This window comes from Macrosteles quadrilineatus, unplaced genomic scaffold (assembly GCF_028750875.1).
Source record: "Macrosteles quadrilineatus isolate MER2022 unplaced genomic scaffold, UCM_ALF_1.0 Scaffold_1__1_contigs__length_201487025, whole genome shotgun sequence".
Classification (NCBI taxonomy): domain Eukaryota; kingdom Metazoa; phylum Arthropoda; class Insecta; order Hemiptera; family Cicadellidae; genus Macrosteles; species Macrosteles quadrilineatus.
Window position 1 is genome coordinate 99430012 of NW_026542594.1, and position 17245 is coordinate 99447256.

A 17245-nucleotide genomic window follows, 5' to 3' on the forward strand; every position below is an offset into this window, starting at 1 on the left:
AAAATAAATTACCCGAAAGATAATAAAAACATAAAAACCTGATATAAGTAAAACTCAAATGAGCAGCCTGCGCCGCATTGGTGGCGGGTGTTGGGCGTTTTTGCAACATAAAACGCAGAGACCCACCTTGAGAGGTCTGCGGGCCATTGCGCCAGACTTGCGACTGCGGCTTGCGTGTTCAGACTTGTTAGGTGTCGAAACAGACCCCATCAGGGTGCGACGCAGGAGCTCTGCACCACTGCTCATTAGGAACCCTGTACAACATATATTATGTTGGGTCAATCATATTATAGTGCAATATCAATTTCAGTGTGGACAACTATTTTGATCAATTTGATGCAATGGAACAGTTAAATCTTAGTTACCGCAAATCAAGGATATTTGAGAATTAGAGAGCAAACAAAATAAAGTGTTAAACTAATTTTAAAGAGTGTGTTCATTGCTCGGATGCTTGGTAGTATTTTAATAGTTTTTTTTTAACAAAACTTACCTAGAGAGATGGAATGAAAGGGATGGAGGACGGTGGAGAAGAGGGGTCCTACCTCCTGATCGATTTTAGCTCTGGTACTCCGGGCAAGAATTTTCTGACCAGCTAAGAGCCTTTATTATGCGCGGCCACTCGAGTCGCGCGCGACTGTTAGTCGCTTGGGGTAGCCACAGGTGTGGGTAGGGGTAGCGACAAGTGTGGCGAGGTCAAGCGTCTGACCAAATTTTTTACAGACATACATGTAGTTTCTCAGCGTGAATAAAAGAAGCTTAACTATTTATTTTCTTAGGGTACCAGTGGCCACTCCAGTAAGTAAGTAAGTAACTATTTATTTTGCTTTTACTTGAGCATCCTAAACGTAGATGAAACAAAAGTATTGGGAGGCAATCCGTTACTAAAAAAGTAAGACCTTCAGGGGTATTTTTCAGATTTTATTTGATGATCTCAGAGAGGACGACAAGATGTATTTTGGTTGTTTCCGGGAGACAAGACGTTCTTTTTATAACATTTTAGGAAGCATAGAAGGCGACTTATACGTATCGCATAAGAAGATGGATAATTTTATTTCAGCTAAGGAGAGGCTAGCACTTACCTTAAATTAAATATTATAATGGTTTTGATTTGATATAATCATAATATTAATACAATATTAGCAGCAAAACTCGGCGTTGCCCGGGTCAACATAAAATTCACAATAATGGTAATACATGGTATGGTAATATGGACAGTATCATAACCGATTCAAATGGCCAACATCTCAAATGAAAGTCTTTAGAGTAGAGTCCGCTGTGGCCCGCGACTGTGGCTGCGCGTAATAAACAGCATATGATAACATGGCCCGCTGGTGACGCGACAGTCGCGTGGACTAGCGACTAGTAGCGAGGGTGCCTCGCCACCGCAGTCGCGTCACTTAATAAGCTCCATATGATAACATGGCCCGCTAAAAGTGGCGTTTGAGCAGTCGCGGTCGCGCGCCACTAGAGTGGCCGCGCATAATAAGGCTCTAACAGGTAAGTTAGGTCAGCCAGTCAGTGCTAAATAAAAGGTTTAACTAGCCTATTGCAAAACTGCTTCTAAATGGGCATTGTTATTTTTTACACTGTTTGTTTTTTTGCATGTCACCAGATGTTTTACCTGGAAGACCGAGTGGAGAGTATGTTGCCGTGGGGGAAGGTGATGGTGACCTGGAGTGGTCTGGGGAGTGGTCTGGACTGTTGGCCGGAGTGGCGGTGGGGCTGAACATGGGAGTGGGGAGAGTCGATGGAGTAACAGCCTTAATGCCTCTCTCATTCAACATTTTAGCAAGTCCTAGAGACGACGAGAAGGTAGAAGTGGAGTTTCGTCTGGAGCGGGCCACAGGTGTAGGTACCACACTGGATACTCTACTGCTTACAGCCGTACACATCTGGCTGCCTCGGTAGCTGTCACACAAACAAAAATAACACTTTATACATTTGTGAATCGTTCATTTACATTGAAAGTAGGCTATGTAATTTCAATTTAAAATACATTAAAAAACATTTAAATTTAATTTAAATTTGTTGACCTTGGGTAAGAGTTTTGGGACAGGTTTATCTTTGAGAAAATCCTTTCTGTGTCCCCCACATATTAGGTAAATAACAGATGTTTTTTTTTGTGGTTGAAGATCATAGCAGTATTGAAACCAGAAATTGATTTCCATTTTGTCCTTGAGAGTGTACATTTTTATCTACTGGAGGAACTTCTATACACAAGACTGTCAAGGGAATCCAATGGCGGGATCCCGGACGAATTTGGAGCATTTTCAACCCCCAGATTCTCATGCCTAATCCCAGGATTTTCGGGATTAGCTAAATTACAGGTATAACCATATTTATATCTATAATGGTATATTTACTTATAAATTACAGCTAAATTAAGTTATAAATCAAATAATCACAATATACAGATTAACGTAAGTTTGTTCTATGGATGTATTGCACGACGTATAATGAAACAGCTCAAAAATTATATTTTGGACTTCGTGACACTGATATACGAGGCATGTTTTTTAAGTAAGTACCGTTTTGAAATTTCTCCGTTCCAACACTGCGATTGGCATTTTCGTCATTTGCGCTGTGTATCGGCATCTATTGGTAAGACCTAGCCGGAAATTCAAGAACAATCGGCCGGGTTTACATCCAGTGTCGAGCGTTCAAAATGGTGCCGCCAATTGGGACTGCCGCCGGCTGTGATGTGCACGCTGTAATTAGATTTTTAAGTGCCAAAGGTGTGAGAGCCATTGAATATCATCAACAGATTAGTAAAGTGTATGGCGAGAACATTATGAGTGCCATAATGTTACGCAAGTGGATAAGAACATTTAAATATGGTCCCACCAACGTTCATGATGAGTAACGCACTGGGCGGCGTCATCACTATCCCCGTAGTGGGGTCTTGCCCAGTGCGTTACGGGGTCATGAACGATGGTGGGACCGTCTTAAATGCCCTTACCTACTTGCGTACCATTCCGTCAATCATAATGTTCTCGCCATACATTTCATTAATCTGTCGATTATATTCAATGGCTTTCTCACCCTTAGCACTTAAAAATCTAATTACAGCGCGCACATCACAGCCGGCGGCAGTCTCAATTGGCGGCACCATTTTGAACGCTCAACACCGGATGTAAACTAGGCCGATTGTTCTTGAATTTCCGGCTAGGTCTTACCAATAGATGCCCATACACAGCACAAATGTCAAAAAAGCCAAACGCAGTGTTGGAACGGAGAAATTTTAAAACGGTACTTACTTAAAAAACATGCCTCGTATATCATGGACGTTGTGACATTTGGACGTCGTGCAACAGTCAAATATTTTATATTGCACGTTATGAAACAGCTAAAAATTATATTTTGGACATTATGACACTGACATATATCATTGGGTGCAACACTCCCCTGTTCTATTATACTATTAATGATAAAATAATAACCGATTATAATTAGTCATGCACATAAACACTGCCGGTGTCTTATCAGTGAACTTCAGACCCTATGGTTCTCATTTCCATTTTTAAACATACCCCTCCCCCTTCCCCCAAATTCACCCTGAGTTCATTTCCTTCGTGTTTGTTTTTGTTATTGAGAACACTCTTGCTTGCCCAAACACAGTATAAAACTAAAATACAATACAAATCGTTTTCAGCTTGTTTTAATAGTTTGCAACAGTTATTTCGTTTTTTTAAACTTTGTTTTTTTTCATTGTAATTTTCTTTTATAAAACTTGTTTGTTTTTTTCTTATTCTACGCATGGTTTAGTTTTTATTCTTCTAAACTTACTTAACCAAGTAAAATTTATATTTTTTTTGTATGGCTATCGTTTAAATCTAGCTTTGAGTCAAAGATTAGTATTTCATAAACCTTTTTGTAAGATTATTTTGGTTAATATATAAATAAATCTATAATATTAAAACGAAACTGTGTTTTTTTATTTCACGATTCTGAATCAACCACTCGACGGATTTTCATGATTTTTGTGTTGAAAGAAAGATAATTTTGAGAACTAGGGAATGTCGAAGCCATAATTTTAGTTTAGGGTCCCAGTTTTTTAGAAATTGAGTTTTAATTTTTAAAAAGTCTAGCAGCCGACGCTAAGATTTTAAACTAGCTTTTGGCATAAACCATAAAATAATTTGGTTAACATAATAGCTGTAAACATTCAGCTTTTGTGTAACAAATTCATCATTTGGATAAAAATTTAAAGACATACTTAGGGTTGACTTATTTATACTATGTGTAATGCTAATCATTGATACGTTCAATTCTTCTGTAAGAGGATGACAGATTAATTAAATATACATAGTAAAATACTAGGATGTTCAAATTATTTTTTAAAGCCATCTTTGTAATCTTCGATTTGTTTTAGAGCAATATAATTTGTTTTAACTAACAGCTGGTTAAATATAAACTATGGAACTATGAGGTTATTTTATTTACTCTTATTTTGTCATTGATTATAGGAAATAAGTAAGATTAGTAGAGATAATTAGACCACAGTTTAAAATAGTTTAGACTAAAATTAATTAAACCACAGTACAAATCGAGGCTTACACGCTTTACACGAGTCTTAATAAAAAAGGATAAATGCAAATTATTTTACTGCTCCACTTTTCAAGGAAAGATTAGAAAAATAACAATGTTTACATGTTTTAATTCTTCATGGTAGCTTTTTGTTTACAATTATGTTTGTGTGTTTTAACTTTGTTTGGATTAGGCCCAAAGCTGTTAGGACACCAAAGTTAAATTATGTGTACTGTGAATTTTATTGGATATTATCGTTTTATTTTAGGTCGTTTCTATTCAGACCTACTGGAAATTGTGTATAGTGTATTGTGGTGATAATAATTAATGAAGAGGCAGGTATGCTATGGAAGGTAGTATCGTTGACTAGGTCTATACACTTCTCAATTGACTATTACTCTCTCTACTGTAGCACAGAAAACATACTACTATTCTGTGACTGTAGGCTACTTATAATCATTGTGCGTCTGTGCGAATCGGCTGCCTCACTTTAACGCTTTTCACATCATAAAAATTCCAGAATTGCTGTTTTATTGTAAAATTATCGGATTTAAAATGCATATCGTATAGGCCGTATCAGGTATATATATCAGGTATATATAATGATGGAATAAAAACATATTTGGTCACACAACATTTGTTTACAAGATGATTTATCACATTAAAACTGCAAGAAACTTTGTCTTTATATGTGTAAACTAGCTGATCTGAATTGTACACGGTTTTAACTGACTACTGAATAACACCTCGTAAACATTATATTGTTGAATGTGTTAATTTATTTGATTACTTAACGAGGTGTTAGCCCGTCCTATGTACGGGAGTAGTCAGTTAAAACTGTGAAGGCCTATAATTCAGAACAGCTAGTTTACACGTATAAAGACAAATTTTATTGCAGCCTACAGTAGAAAGAGTAATTATCAATTGAGAAGTGTATAGGCCTAGTCAATGATATAACCTTCCATCGCATACCTGCCTCTTCCATAATCAATATCATCACAATGCAATTACTCATACTATACACAATTTCCAGTAGGTCTGAATTGAAAATCCCTAAAATAAAACGAAAACATCCAATAAATTTCACAGTACACATAATTATAACGTTGGTGTCCTGACATCATCAAACGAATCGTCGACACACATCCTTTATGTCAATTTCACTGCATCAATTGCTAAATAAATAAGTGTAAACAAAGAAAAGTAAACACAACAACATATTAGTTTGTTTTGTAAACAGATGAGTCAAAAATAAAATAATATTCATTTGAACAAAAGAACTGGTCACATGTTGAAGGAATTTAAAAAGTAAAAACGCTAGTAAAGCTAGTGACGTAATTAATTGTCTATGTTTATTATCCATTCCGTTATCAGTTGTTCTAATATCCTTGATAATTAAACCACCCTCATTGAATCAATGTACATCGTAATTCCCCATATTCATTTCTTTAAACTATAAAATATTCAGCGCCTCCAAACGTAACCACAACCAAACACACGCCAAACAACTTTTTAGATTTCATAAAAGGATGGTTAGTCTAATGCAGTATCCTAGGTCAATGATGACGTTGTGTTCAATCTATGTCATTCATCTGTATATCTTTGGATAAAACCCGTCAGAGGTTGTGATGGTAATTTAAAATCGTATTCTTGAGGATTCTTGATCTCCATCTTTATGACATCAATATTTCCGGGCCTAATCCAAACAAAGTTCAATCATTCAAAAACATTATTTGTAAACAAAAAGCTGCCAAGTTTAAAACATGTAAAAATTGTGATTTTCCTACCCTTTCCAAATAAGTTGAGCAGTAAAATAATTTGCATATCTTTTTTTTTAAACTCGTGTACAGAGCCTTGACTTGTACACATCGATGGTGTTACTTATCTCGGTGGTCTACTAATTCCTATAATTAATGACAAAATAAGAGTAAATAACCTCATAGTTCTATAGGGCATTTTTATAATTAACCAGCTGTTTGTTAAAACAAATTATATTGCACTAAAACAAACCGAAGATTACAAAGATTACTTAAAAAAATAATTTGAACATCCTAGTATTTTACTATGTAAATTTAAATAATTCGTCATCCTCTTATCGAAGGATTGAACGTATCAATGATTAGCATTACACATAGTATAAATAAGTCAACCCTGAGTATGTCTTTTAATTTCATCCAAATTCTGAATTTGTGTATCAAACGCTGAATGTTTACAGCTGTTAAGTTAAGCGAATTGTATTATACCAAAAGCTAGAGTAGAATGTTAGTGTCGGCTGCTAGACTTTTTAAAATTTAAAACTTAATTTCTAAAAAACTGAAACCCTAAACTAAAATTATGGCTTCAAACATTCCCTAGTTCTCAAAATGATCTTTCTTTCAACACAAAAATCATGAAAATCAGTCGAGTGGTTGATTCAGAATCGTGAAATAAAAAAACACTGTTTCGTTTTAATATTATAGATGTCCATTTTAGTGATGAGGCCAAAAACATTATCGGGATTGACTTGTCTCAGTCCCGTAATCCTGCGACTCAAAATATCATCCGGGATTGGATTCCCTATGTCACCCATCCTAAGTTACAACACATTTGGGTGAATAAGTCGGTTAAAGACCAGGATATAATTTATGTGACCGAATAGTTGTTGAAGAAAACATAAAAAACAATATAATATAAGACAAATCATCTTCATTCGTGAAAGTATTTTAACAGGAAATGTGTCACAAAAAGGAAAATAAAAATAAAATACCCCCGCCGCAGCAAACCTGCCGACTAAGCGCATTTACATTTGTCTGAAATTATTTTCAATTAAATCTATTTAACATTAGGTTTAACAAGTACCTAGGTGTGCTAAAACAAGGGAACTAATAAAGTGAGTTTTCTAGTAAAATATTAATAGCTTAGTATAAAATAAATAAAATTGCCAAGTTTGATAAAAATATATCCATAAACAAGCAAACTATAACATTTTACAATATTCTTCATAAGAATAACATGAGAATTTTTAATTTTCAATATTTTGAATTTTCTCTGTTACCAATAATTTTTTTTAAGCTCTTAAAAAAAGGTCTAGAGAGAAATTGGGAAATTTTGTGTTTAGGGGGTCAAAAATGAGGAAAACCAATTTTTACCCATAAAACCCCGTTCCCATGGTTCGATCATCATCGCGAACTCATTCAAGTTTATCCCGCCTTACACCTTTAAACCAAATTTAATCAAAATCGGACAAAAATTACTCAAGTTATCCGTTCACGGACACATATATTTATATATATATACATATATAAACATTTTAACGAATGGTGTTTTTGGCCTCTGGGGACATCAAAATGAAAAAGTAAATCGGTCCCGGGCCTAGGTCTTACCATGCAAACTACGGTAATAGCTACTTCCCTATAGGGAAATTCGCTAAAATTAGGTTAAAGTATCATAAATGATAACAAACACAAATTACAACATAATATATTTCTAATTTTTTTATTTCCAAAACTCTTCTATTGAATATAGTGATTTAAATTGAAAATAGTATTTTAGACCAACATTCAATAAGTGTGGGTTTGAAATGGCAAAGAGGTCACTTTCATTATATTTTAGTAGTCTTTGACGTGGTTTGGAGGAAGATTATTTCATGTAAATTTTAATTCTATTTATATTCCTGTGATTTTCCAACTCCTTGACTGTTAATGGAAAATTGTCTACAGTATTGTAAGAACACTTAGAAAGCTCAAAGATTATTGAGCTTAAGTGTTCATACTTGCCTTTTAGCGAATTTCCCTATAGGGAAGTAGTTAGGTCTCATAGTAAGTCCTAGGTTCGGGACCGATTTACTTTTTCATGTTGATGTCCCCAGAGGTCAAAAACACCATCCGGTCAAAATGTTATATGTTTATAGATCTATATATGTGTCCGTAAACGCCTTAACTTGAATAATTTTTGTCTGATTTTGATGAAATTTGGTTTTACGGTGTAAGGCATGATAAACTTGAATGAGTTTGCAAACCAACACGATCGGACCATGGGAACGGGGTTTTTAAGGGGTAAAAATTGGAGTTTCTAATTTGTTTACCCTCAAAACAGTAAATTTCTCTCTAGACCTTTTCAGAGAGCTTAAAAAAAACAAATCATTTAGAATATATCAAAGTGTTTATGTACAGTTATTAATTATGGAAATATTCAAAACATTTTTTATGAAAATATCCCATGTTATTCTTATGGAGAATATTTAAAATGTTGTAGTTTGCTTGTTTATATATATATTTTGATCGAACTTGGCAAATTTATTTATTTGATACCTACTAAGCTATTAATTTTTTACAAGAAAATCACTTAAACCCTCCCTGTAGCAGCAAACCCAGGTACTTGTTAAACCTAATGTTATTTTAAGAGATTTAATTTAAAATCCTATCAAGCAAATGGAAATTTGCTTAGTCTGTAGGTTTGCTATGGCGGGGGTATTTTTATTTAATGTTAAAAAGCTAATCTCCTTTCAATCAGTCAGTTTATATGTAGATTCAGATGATATTACACACCTGGCTGGGACAATCAAACCGGATACAAAAAATCACATGTTCTGTGAGCGCAATAGACTCTCTTTAACAAATTCATTCTAAAACATAACCCAAACACTTTATAAGTAGCCCACAATAATCATGCTCTCTATAACAACATATAGAAATCATAAAAATTAGTGAGCCATTTCCTGAATACTGCAGGGAAAGTAAGACCAAGGTCAATTATGTGCCACCTTTAGCTGGATTGTCTGTCAAGGTTGTCTTGGATGGAAGGTGTTGATGAATAGTTTAGGAGAGTATTGTCACATGACATTGTCTGTCTCAGTTACCTGTTAGTGACACTGGTAGTGTCGTCAGGGTGCATTACTGTGCTGTTCGTGAACGTGTACACACTGCCTGTGTCTTGGAACATCTTGCCCGGATGTGACACCTGAAAACACCACCCATCTAATGTTTTAATAAGGAAACGTAGTTTAGGTCTATTTTATTAAAAGCATTTAAGTATTTACTGTAAAACAATATCAACATACAAACCTTACCTGTCAACATTGGCACTGCTGACATGTATTGTAGATAAGTGAACATTACAGCATTGGGGCTATTAAAATGATTTTTTTATAACTGAAACTTGACATGTAACATTTATCAAAACACTGCTCTCCTTAAACAAAAAATACTAAGAATTTAAGCTGAATTAAATTAATATACATACTACCAGCTAGCTAACAAATCTCCAAACACTCTTCATATCACAAATTATAAGCTTTTTCAAAGAAAAAGTAATTATTAAAGATTTGATTTATAAATATTTTAATTAATTCATTGTACATTCATTCACAACAGGTGGTAAAAATTACATAAATTAGAAGATGATCTGGACAATGAGAAACAAACAAAGTAGTAGACAAAACAATGTGTATTACTTTTATCACACCTATTACCATTTTTAGCATACATACCTCATCATCTTCCTCTAGGTCAGACAATGTGTACAGCTCTAGTCCCAGCTGTTCTAGCTCTAACCCTCCCCTTATCTTCACCCCAGGTCTCTCCTCCAACAACCCACCCAGGGACGGAGTGGCTAGCTCGCTCCAGTGATGTAGTGTCATCGACCCTTCAATTGGTTTTACTATCTGCAATCAAATACATTAAAAGTTAAATTATTACTGGTAGAATAAAATAGTTAATCAAAAAAGTAAAACAAACAAAACCTAAACTGTAAAATGTTGAGATTTATCAATAGTCTAAATCAGGGGTTTCCAAATTGGGGCGAAGCTTTGTCAGAGGGGGAGCGAGCCTAAGACAGATTGACAATTACATTTTTTTATAAAATGTTTCAGTGATTATTTTTTCAAATAGTTTTATATTATTTTTTTGTTTTATAACAATGTATATAAAATTTGTAGATTATTAAAATACTGTTTAATAACATCCAAACAACACACAAACTATGTGAGTAGCTACAGCAATTTGATTTGATAATATTTTATATGTGATGGTCAAAATACATGTTTTGTTTACATTGTAATATATTTTTTACTTACAAAGTTACTGAAGGGGAGGGGCATAGTATGCTAGCCTTGGGCGATGGGGGCGTGGCACTTAAAGGTTTGGGAACCCCTAGTCTATATCATCAGAATAAAATACTGAGACTGATTGATTTGCTATCAGGGATTGGTCTGTAATTATCACAAATAGTATGTTCACTATATAATAGCCACAAGACACATGGATAAAATACGAGTACATTGGTGATTTGTGGGATTTGAACCCGGGATAGATTTTCATAGTGTAATAATATAATGTGGGAAGAAAAAAATATGATCCAATGTTATGCAAACACATTTTAATTTCCAAGTCTTGATCAATAATTCACAGTTGCAATAAAAGAAATCACTACAATTTGTAACATAATACTTCTATCTAAAGTCAAGTGTTTAGACTATAGGTGTGTGAGCCGCTCTATTTTTGAGACGAGACAAGATCAGCCTACAAGCTCAAAAGATAAAACGCATAGTTCAAAAGTCGAGCTCGAGTGGAGCTTTTACGATCACAATACAATCACGATTGCAGAACGTTTCCGCAAATATTGCACGAAAAATCACACTAATACCACAGTCTGAGATGAAGACGATAAAGTTTCTGTAATTGTGGGAGACGACATAGATATCCCTGCCACCGCGAGAATTGTTCAATATTATGCCGCAAAGGTGGAAAGAATGGTCATGTCCTCACGACCAAGGAATAGTTGAGGATTATTTAGAATTTTTCTGTGATCTGCAATGACAATGATAATGTTTCCGTGACTGAGGGAGATTTTGAATATTTTACTGTGCTCACTTGTTACGATAATGTCTACACAGCTGCATGAGATGTTCAGGATCTTCCTACAATCTCGAGGGATGACGATAACGTTTCAAAGTATGATGATATCTACACAATGGTAGTAAATGTCCAGGTGTTTGTCTCAATCGTGGATGTTTATGATGATGTCTTTCTTTAAGACATTATCATTCACAGGTGATGTTCAGGACTTTGCCACGATCGTGGAGGATTATGATGATGACCCCGGGAAATGTAAAAAATTTTTGCTGTGCATCCCAAAAGATGATGATGTTTCTCTTACTGCGGAAAAAATATTGAAGAATTTTTTTTATACTGCGGGAGACAGTAATGATGTCTACACGACTATGGGAAGTGATAACGTTATTACCGCGATAAAATTGTGATAGATGCACATTACACCACATTTATAGTTACTAGATTCAATCCTGCTTGTCTAAATAGGTCATTCCATTAAAGTATTTTGAAAAGAAAATTAGTTACAAATTTATTTATTACATAAAATTTACTTCACTAAAAGTAAACACATAAGTAACATTGTTAATATAGCTTAGTTTGTCCCAAATATCTCAGGTTCAAACACCTCTAATACAGACAAGTAAACTTTTACTTTGTGCTTTAAAAGTGATAATATGAGGTAAATCATGAATTCTTTGGTAAGCCTTGTCTTAACTCAACTCAGTTTTTATTTTGTTACAGTCATCACAAAACCCCTTTTTTAAATTCACAAATCCCCACAGAACCAGGAAACTTGTTTACTGTACATTTTAAATGTAAATCTAATAAGCATAGTCCAGTACATATAATAAAAATCATCGATCTGCTTTAGTCACACCTATTGTTGCCCGACCAAATTTTTGGTATTATCCGCACATCTCGTTAATAATCCCCGCTTTTACCCTACCAGACGTTAATAATCCCCGCACAGCCTAAAAACTGGGATACTACCCAAAAATTCCCTTATTGATTTCCAAAGCACCCTAAATATAAGTGGTTGTGTAACAACTAGTTTCGGCTCACAATGGAACCTTCTTCAGGTTTTCAAAGGACATTGTCACTTCTTCAGAAGGTCGTCAAAGTTCACAAATAATTTATGAATGAATGAATGAATGAATGAAAATGTGCTTTATTGTACAATTTAGAACATAAATACATTTTTACACAGACACATAAAAAACAATGGTTAATAACCGTCTGTTTTGTTGGCACTAGAGTTGTTCCATTACTTAAGATCAAATGAGGCAACTCACAAATAATTTACATAACATAAAAACATTTAAACTTTTGCACAGCATATAATCACAAACAACCATAGCTATTCCAATATCAACGATAACATGACTGTTCTACATTTTAATAAAAACAAGTTTCAGATCAACACGCTAGAAGAATTTAAAATTTATAAGGCAGTCAAATCAGACAAACAAAACGTTCTAAACGATAAGCTTTCATTTGCATATAATTTTATTTACAACACTACAATAGAAATAATGGAAAGGGAGAGGGAGAAGAATGAAACCCACAAACAACCTGTTACTGATAAGGCGCACCGACCATAGTGCCCGGCAGTCTAGACGTTAACTCCCGCCAGTCACGTCGTTAAAGCTAGGCCTAGGCATGCCTGTTACATGTTTTAACAGGTAATTACCCGGTTTTTGGCAACACTGGTCACACCACAGTTTTTCTACACACACTGTACACTGTAGCAGTTACCTGGAGCTTGTCAGGTAGTCGCCAGCTGCCTAGTCCGCTGCTGCCTGTACTCATGATGGAGTCTGGTGTCCTACACTCCTCATGGTCGCCCAGAGCCGCCCGTCGCGCTGCCACTGCTCCTGGCGTTAACCTTCTCAGTGCTGCCTCCAACTCATGGGGAGAGGCTGTCCCTGCACCACTGGGTGGCCTCAAACAAACAATATCACCTTGCTAATTACTTCCCATCAACATGATCCTTGGTGCCTATCTTAATGTTTCCACAATATAGCTGTCAAACCTCATTTTTTTCAATTGATCAGGGGAAGTATTAACAAATTATTGATAGAAATGCAACAAAAATCAGGTATTTAAACTGCCTTGTTGCACAAAACACAGTTTAACATAAATTTAGGGATGGACGAGATTGGATTTTTAGTTCGAGACGAGACGAGACGAGATTTTTTATTTCTCATAAAATTTCGAGACGAGATCGAGATGAGATTTCTCTTCTCATACACAACGGGAAATGCACGTTCGAAATTTTTACCTGATTTTGTAACATTGTTAGATGACTGTTTAAATACTAAAATAATGATAATAGGCAAGAATATTTACAATCTTTCATTAAATAACATCAGCATAACATTTTTTTATTAATCACGCCTAACTTATAAAAAATGCCTACGATTAGGAAACATGGTGATATCAGTTAGGATAGAGTTCAACTTATCATAAAATAAAATAAATCATAAAATAAAAGCAATATTAATTTTTATAAAATAGTTACTTGTTTTGACTTTTTGTATAGTAATAAAACATTCCTCACACTGCTTACACTTAACAAAACTTCTCAAATGTTATTAAAGTAATATTATTAAAATAATGAAAGTAATATTTACATTAAAAGAATTAAAGTAATATTTACATTAAAAGAATTAATTAAATAAGAACGCCTTCGAAAAGGAAACGCAACTACAACACGCTCCTGTATTGGGGGTATTGCATTAACTTTCTGCAGGCGTTTTTAATTTTTTTTTTTTTTTTTTTTTTTTTTTTTTTTTTTTTTTATTCTCGTCTCGATAAAAATCTCGGCCAAAAAGTAATCTCGTCTCGTGTAACGAGATTGAAAATTTCCCGAAAATTTCCCGAAATTTCGAGACTTGACCATCCCTACATAAATTATGAATTTCAAGGGAACCAAACAATAAACTTACATGTTTAAGTACTCTGTGTCTGAACATTCAGAGTCACTAGCACCAGCCGAGTCTAGGGCCGGCCTGGACAGTCTTCTGGGCGGAAGGTAACTGGAATCATACAAACAAGCCTTTCTTAGTTGGCTGGCAACGTAAATACTTTAGCTTTATAGACTAGTTTTACTTTTTCTCATTATCAGATATCAGGAGTAATATTTGTACCTGTACATTTGTACTGTATATTTGTACTGTATATATTTGTACTGACGTTTAATTCAATTGTGAACCATAAACCAGTGATAGTGACTTAAAGCGACTTATAGACTTAGAAAGGTTATTCTTTTTTTCCCTTCCACAACCAGAACCTACATTTACAACAAGAACAAATACTCTACAACTGTGAAGGAGCTAGCAATTACAAAAATGCTATCTTTATTTGTATTTTCTACTATTTTCGACAGTAAGGCAAGCCAACTGTTTAACCTCCCCTCCACATAATTTTTCTTTAGAGTGGTTTCTACCTGGAGGACATTCTTGGCCGATGAGTGGAGGATGAAGTGAGAGGTTGAATAATCCCAAGGGAGGGATACCTTGGTCCTGGCCCAGGGCTGCTGCCAGCCGTACTGTCACTACCTAGAGATCCAGCTCTGCTAGCACATCTAACCGTCTCAAACACCTTCTTGTAGTTTGGCCTGGACCATGAATACAACATTCTGTGTGAAGGCATAGATTACAGCGCACACAATGAAATATACTTAATAGTACATTTTACCAAATATCAACTTTAAATCTGTTTGTATCTTCATTAGAGGTGTGCGGATAGTTAAATTTCAGTTCGGATTGAATTTGGTAATTTAGTTAAGGTTTGGTTCGGATCGGATCAGATAATTAGAGGTTCGGATTCAGATATTTTGGGATTCGGATAGTTTGAGTTGAAGTATTCAATAAATAAATATTAGTTAATAAGGTTAAGAAGTTATAATTTGCATTTTTATATTTAAAAAAATTGTGATATTGTAAGTCATTAACCTTGGTTTAGTTATAAAAACTGAAGTTTAAATTCATAGCTTACTTAAACTTAACAAAAAATTTGACAAACGTTGTACAGCAATAAATCGTGTGAAGAACAAAATAGTTTTGTATAGGAAGTTATGTTAAGTGTTTGACATGTTTGAAGACAACAGGTATCTACTTGTAGATTATGAGCAATTTATAATAACTAGTTAACATGCGAATAGTTGACGCATGTACTATTCTCCCACGAATATGTAAATAAAGAACATTGTCTATTGTCTATTGTCTATTGTCTATTGTCAAAATACATAGTCTATCCGAAACAGTCAGATATTTAACAGATAGTTTTGGATATGAAATTTGGGCCGAATACGACCAATTTTTCAGATATCTGCACATCCTTACCTAACTGTGCACTCCAGTGTGTTTGCACCACTGTAAATCAAAGGAAGATTTGATTTTAAATGACACCAACACACTGGAGTGCACAGTTAGGTGACGGGGAAAGAAAGCAAATAATTAATGAGATTATTGTCTATCATGAAACAATTTTTAAGGCCAAGCCAATAACTGGGTCTGGTTTAAAACTGTCAAGATGGCTTAAATTTCTTTCAACATCTGCCCAATGACTCTTGTATTACAAAACAAGGACTTGAATCACTTGGATACATCTAGATCTACATCTAGATGAATGTGAAAGATTGAAATTAGTGATGGGTCGGTACTTAACGTCAAATGTCGGTTCCACCGGTTCTTGGGAAAAGTACTGGGACCGAGAATCGATGGTGAAATGTCGGTACTGATACATTCGGTACCAAGTTAATGGGTTATATTTTTATTTACTCATTTAGAAAATTCAAATTGTCAACCATGATCAGTGTTTCACTTAAGGCTATTTGAAAGGGCATATTTATTATAAAATATTATCAATAGTAGGCTATAGGATGATTATTTCAGAGTTAGTTGGTTAAGTTGTCGTCACTAACGTCAGCTGATAGAGTGGTGCAATCATCGACACAACTTGCTCCACCATCTTCAAGCAGAAGACAGAAGGCAAGCTTAATAACGACTGGATCAAATAAATGATTTATTTGACTCAACAAAATCCTTACACTACCTTAAAACCATATTTCCCTATCTGAAGTTGATTATTAGTAACATTAAGAATAGTTACAAGTCACAAGATTATTTTATTTAATTCATATAGTTCATTATTTGACTATGTTTTGTACAAACTATGGAAATACAGAAGCTACATAAACACCACTGAATGTACGACTAGAACCTCAAACTCAGTCAAGTTCCCTCTAACTGTTTGACTCAGTCCAGTCCAGTCAGTGGCTGAATTAATATTTTTATGTCCAATGGTTAAATGTTGGGGGGGTCATGATTTTGATGAATCATATTGTGTTCAATCTCTAACCTCTAACAACCGTGACAAATGGCAACACTACACATTGGCAAGACTACTATTGCAAATTTCAAATTAACGGGTAAAATTTATTCATTGATGGATGAGACTACATGGCTCCATGACAAACAGCCAAGCCTTCATTCAGCAAACCAAAAAGGGCTTTTATTTGTTATTGTTTGTATGTTCGGTGGTTCGTACTTAATTTTTATTTTGTCTTTCTCTTTCTCGAACGAGGTGGGAAAGTTTAAATGTAGTTTATCGTCATCCGTCTAGTTTCTTCAAAATTGAAGAATGGGCATTTGTTTTCGTCGGATTTCTTAAATAAAATTTATATGTTGACGTGAATAATTAAACTTGTTTTCTCTGTATATATAAATTCAAATTTTTTCAATAATTTAAATCTTACTACACATTGTAGTCTGCTGTAGAAAATAGAATAATATGACATGAAATTTTACAAGTTTGTTTGTACCTAATTATCATTATTGTTATATAGGTGGTTTCTTAAAGTGTTAATAGAAAATTGTATGGCTGTTAAAGATATTAAATATAGA

The 17245-nt window shown here is 34.5% G+C and overlaps 1 protein-coding gene across 10 annotated transcripts in view; it reads right to left on the reverse strand.

The window, feature by feature from the left end:
- Positions 1–17245, reverse strand: part of LOC128995580 (trafficking kinesin-binding protein milt) — a 205844-nt gene that overhangs the window by 26395 nt on the left and 162204 nt on the right. For all 10 annotated transcript variants that reach the window (XM_054420688.1, XM_054420625.1, XM_054420871.1 and 7 more), the window contains 7 exons: positions 14785–14955; positions 14285–14374; positions 13092–13278; positions 9995–10168; positions 9365–9465; positions 1622–1908; positions 127–254 (listed from right to left, as the gene is read on the reverse strand). In XM_054420688.1, the coding sequence (XP_054276663.1) occupies positions 127–254; positions 1622–1908; positions 9365–9465; positions 9995–10168; positions 13092–13278; positions 14285–14374; positions 14785–14955 (1138 nt within the window). The remainder of the gene's footprint in view (positions 1–126; positions 255–1621; positions 1909–9364; positions 9466–9994; positions 10169–13091; positions 13279–14284; positions 14375–14784; positions 14956–17245) is intronic.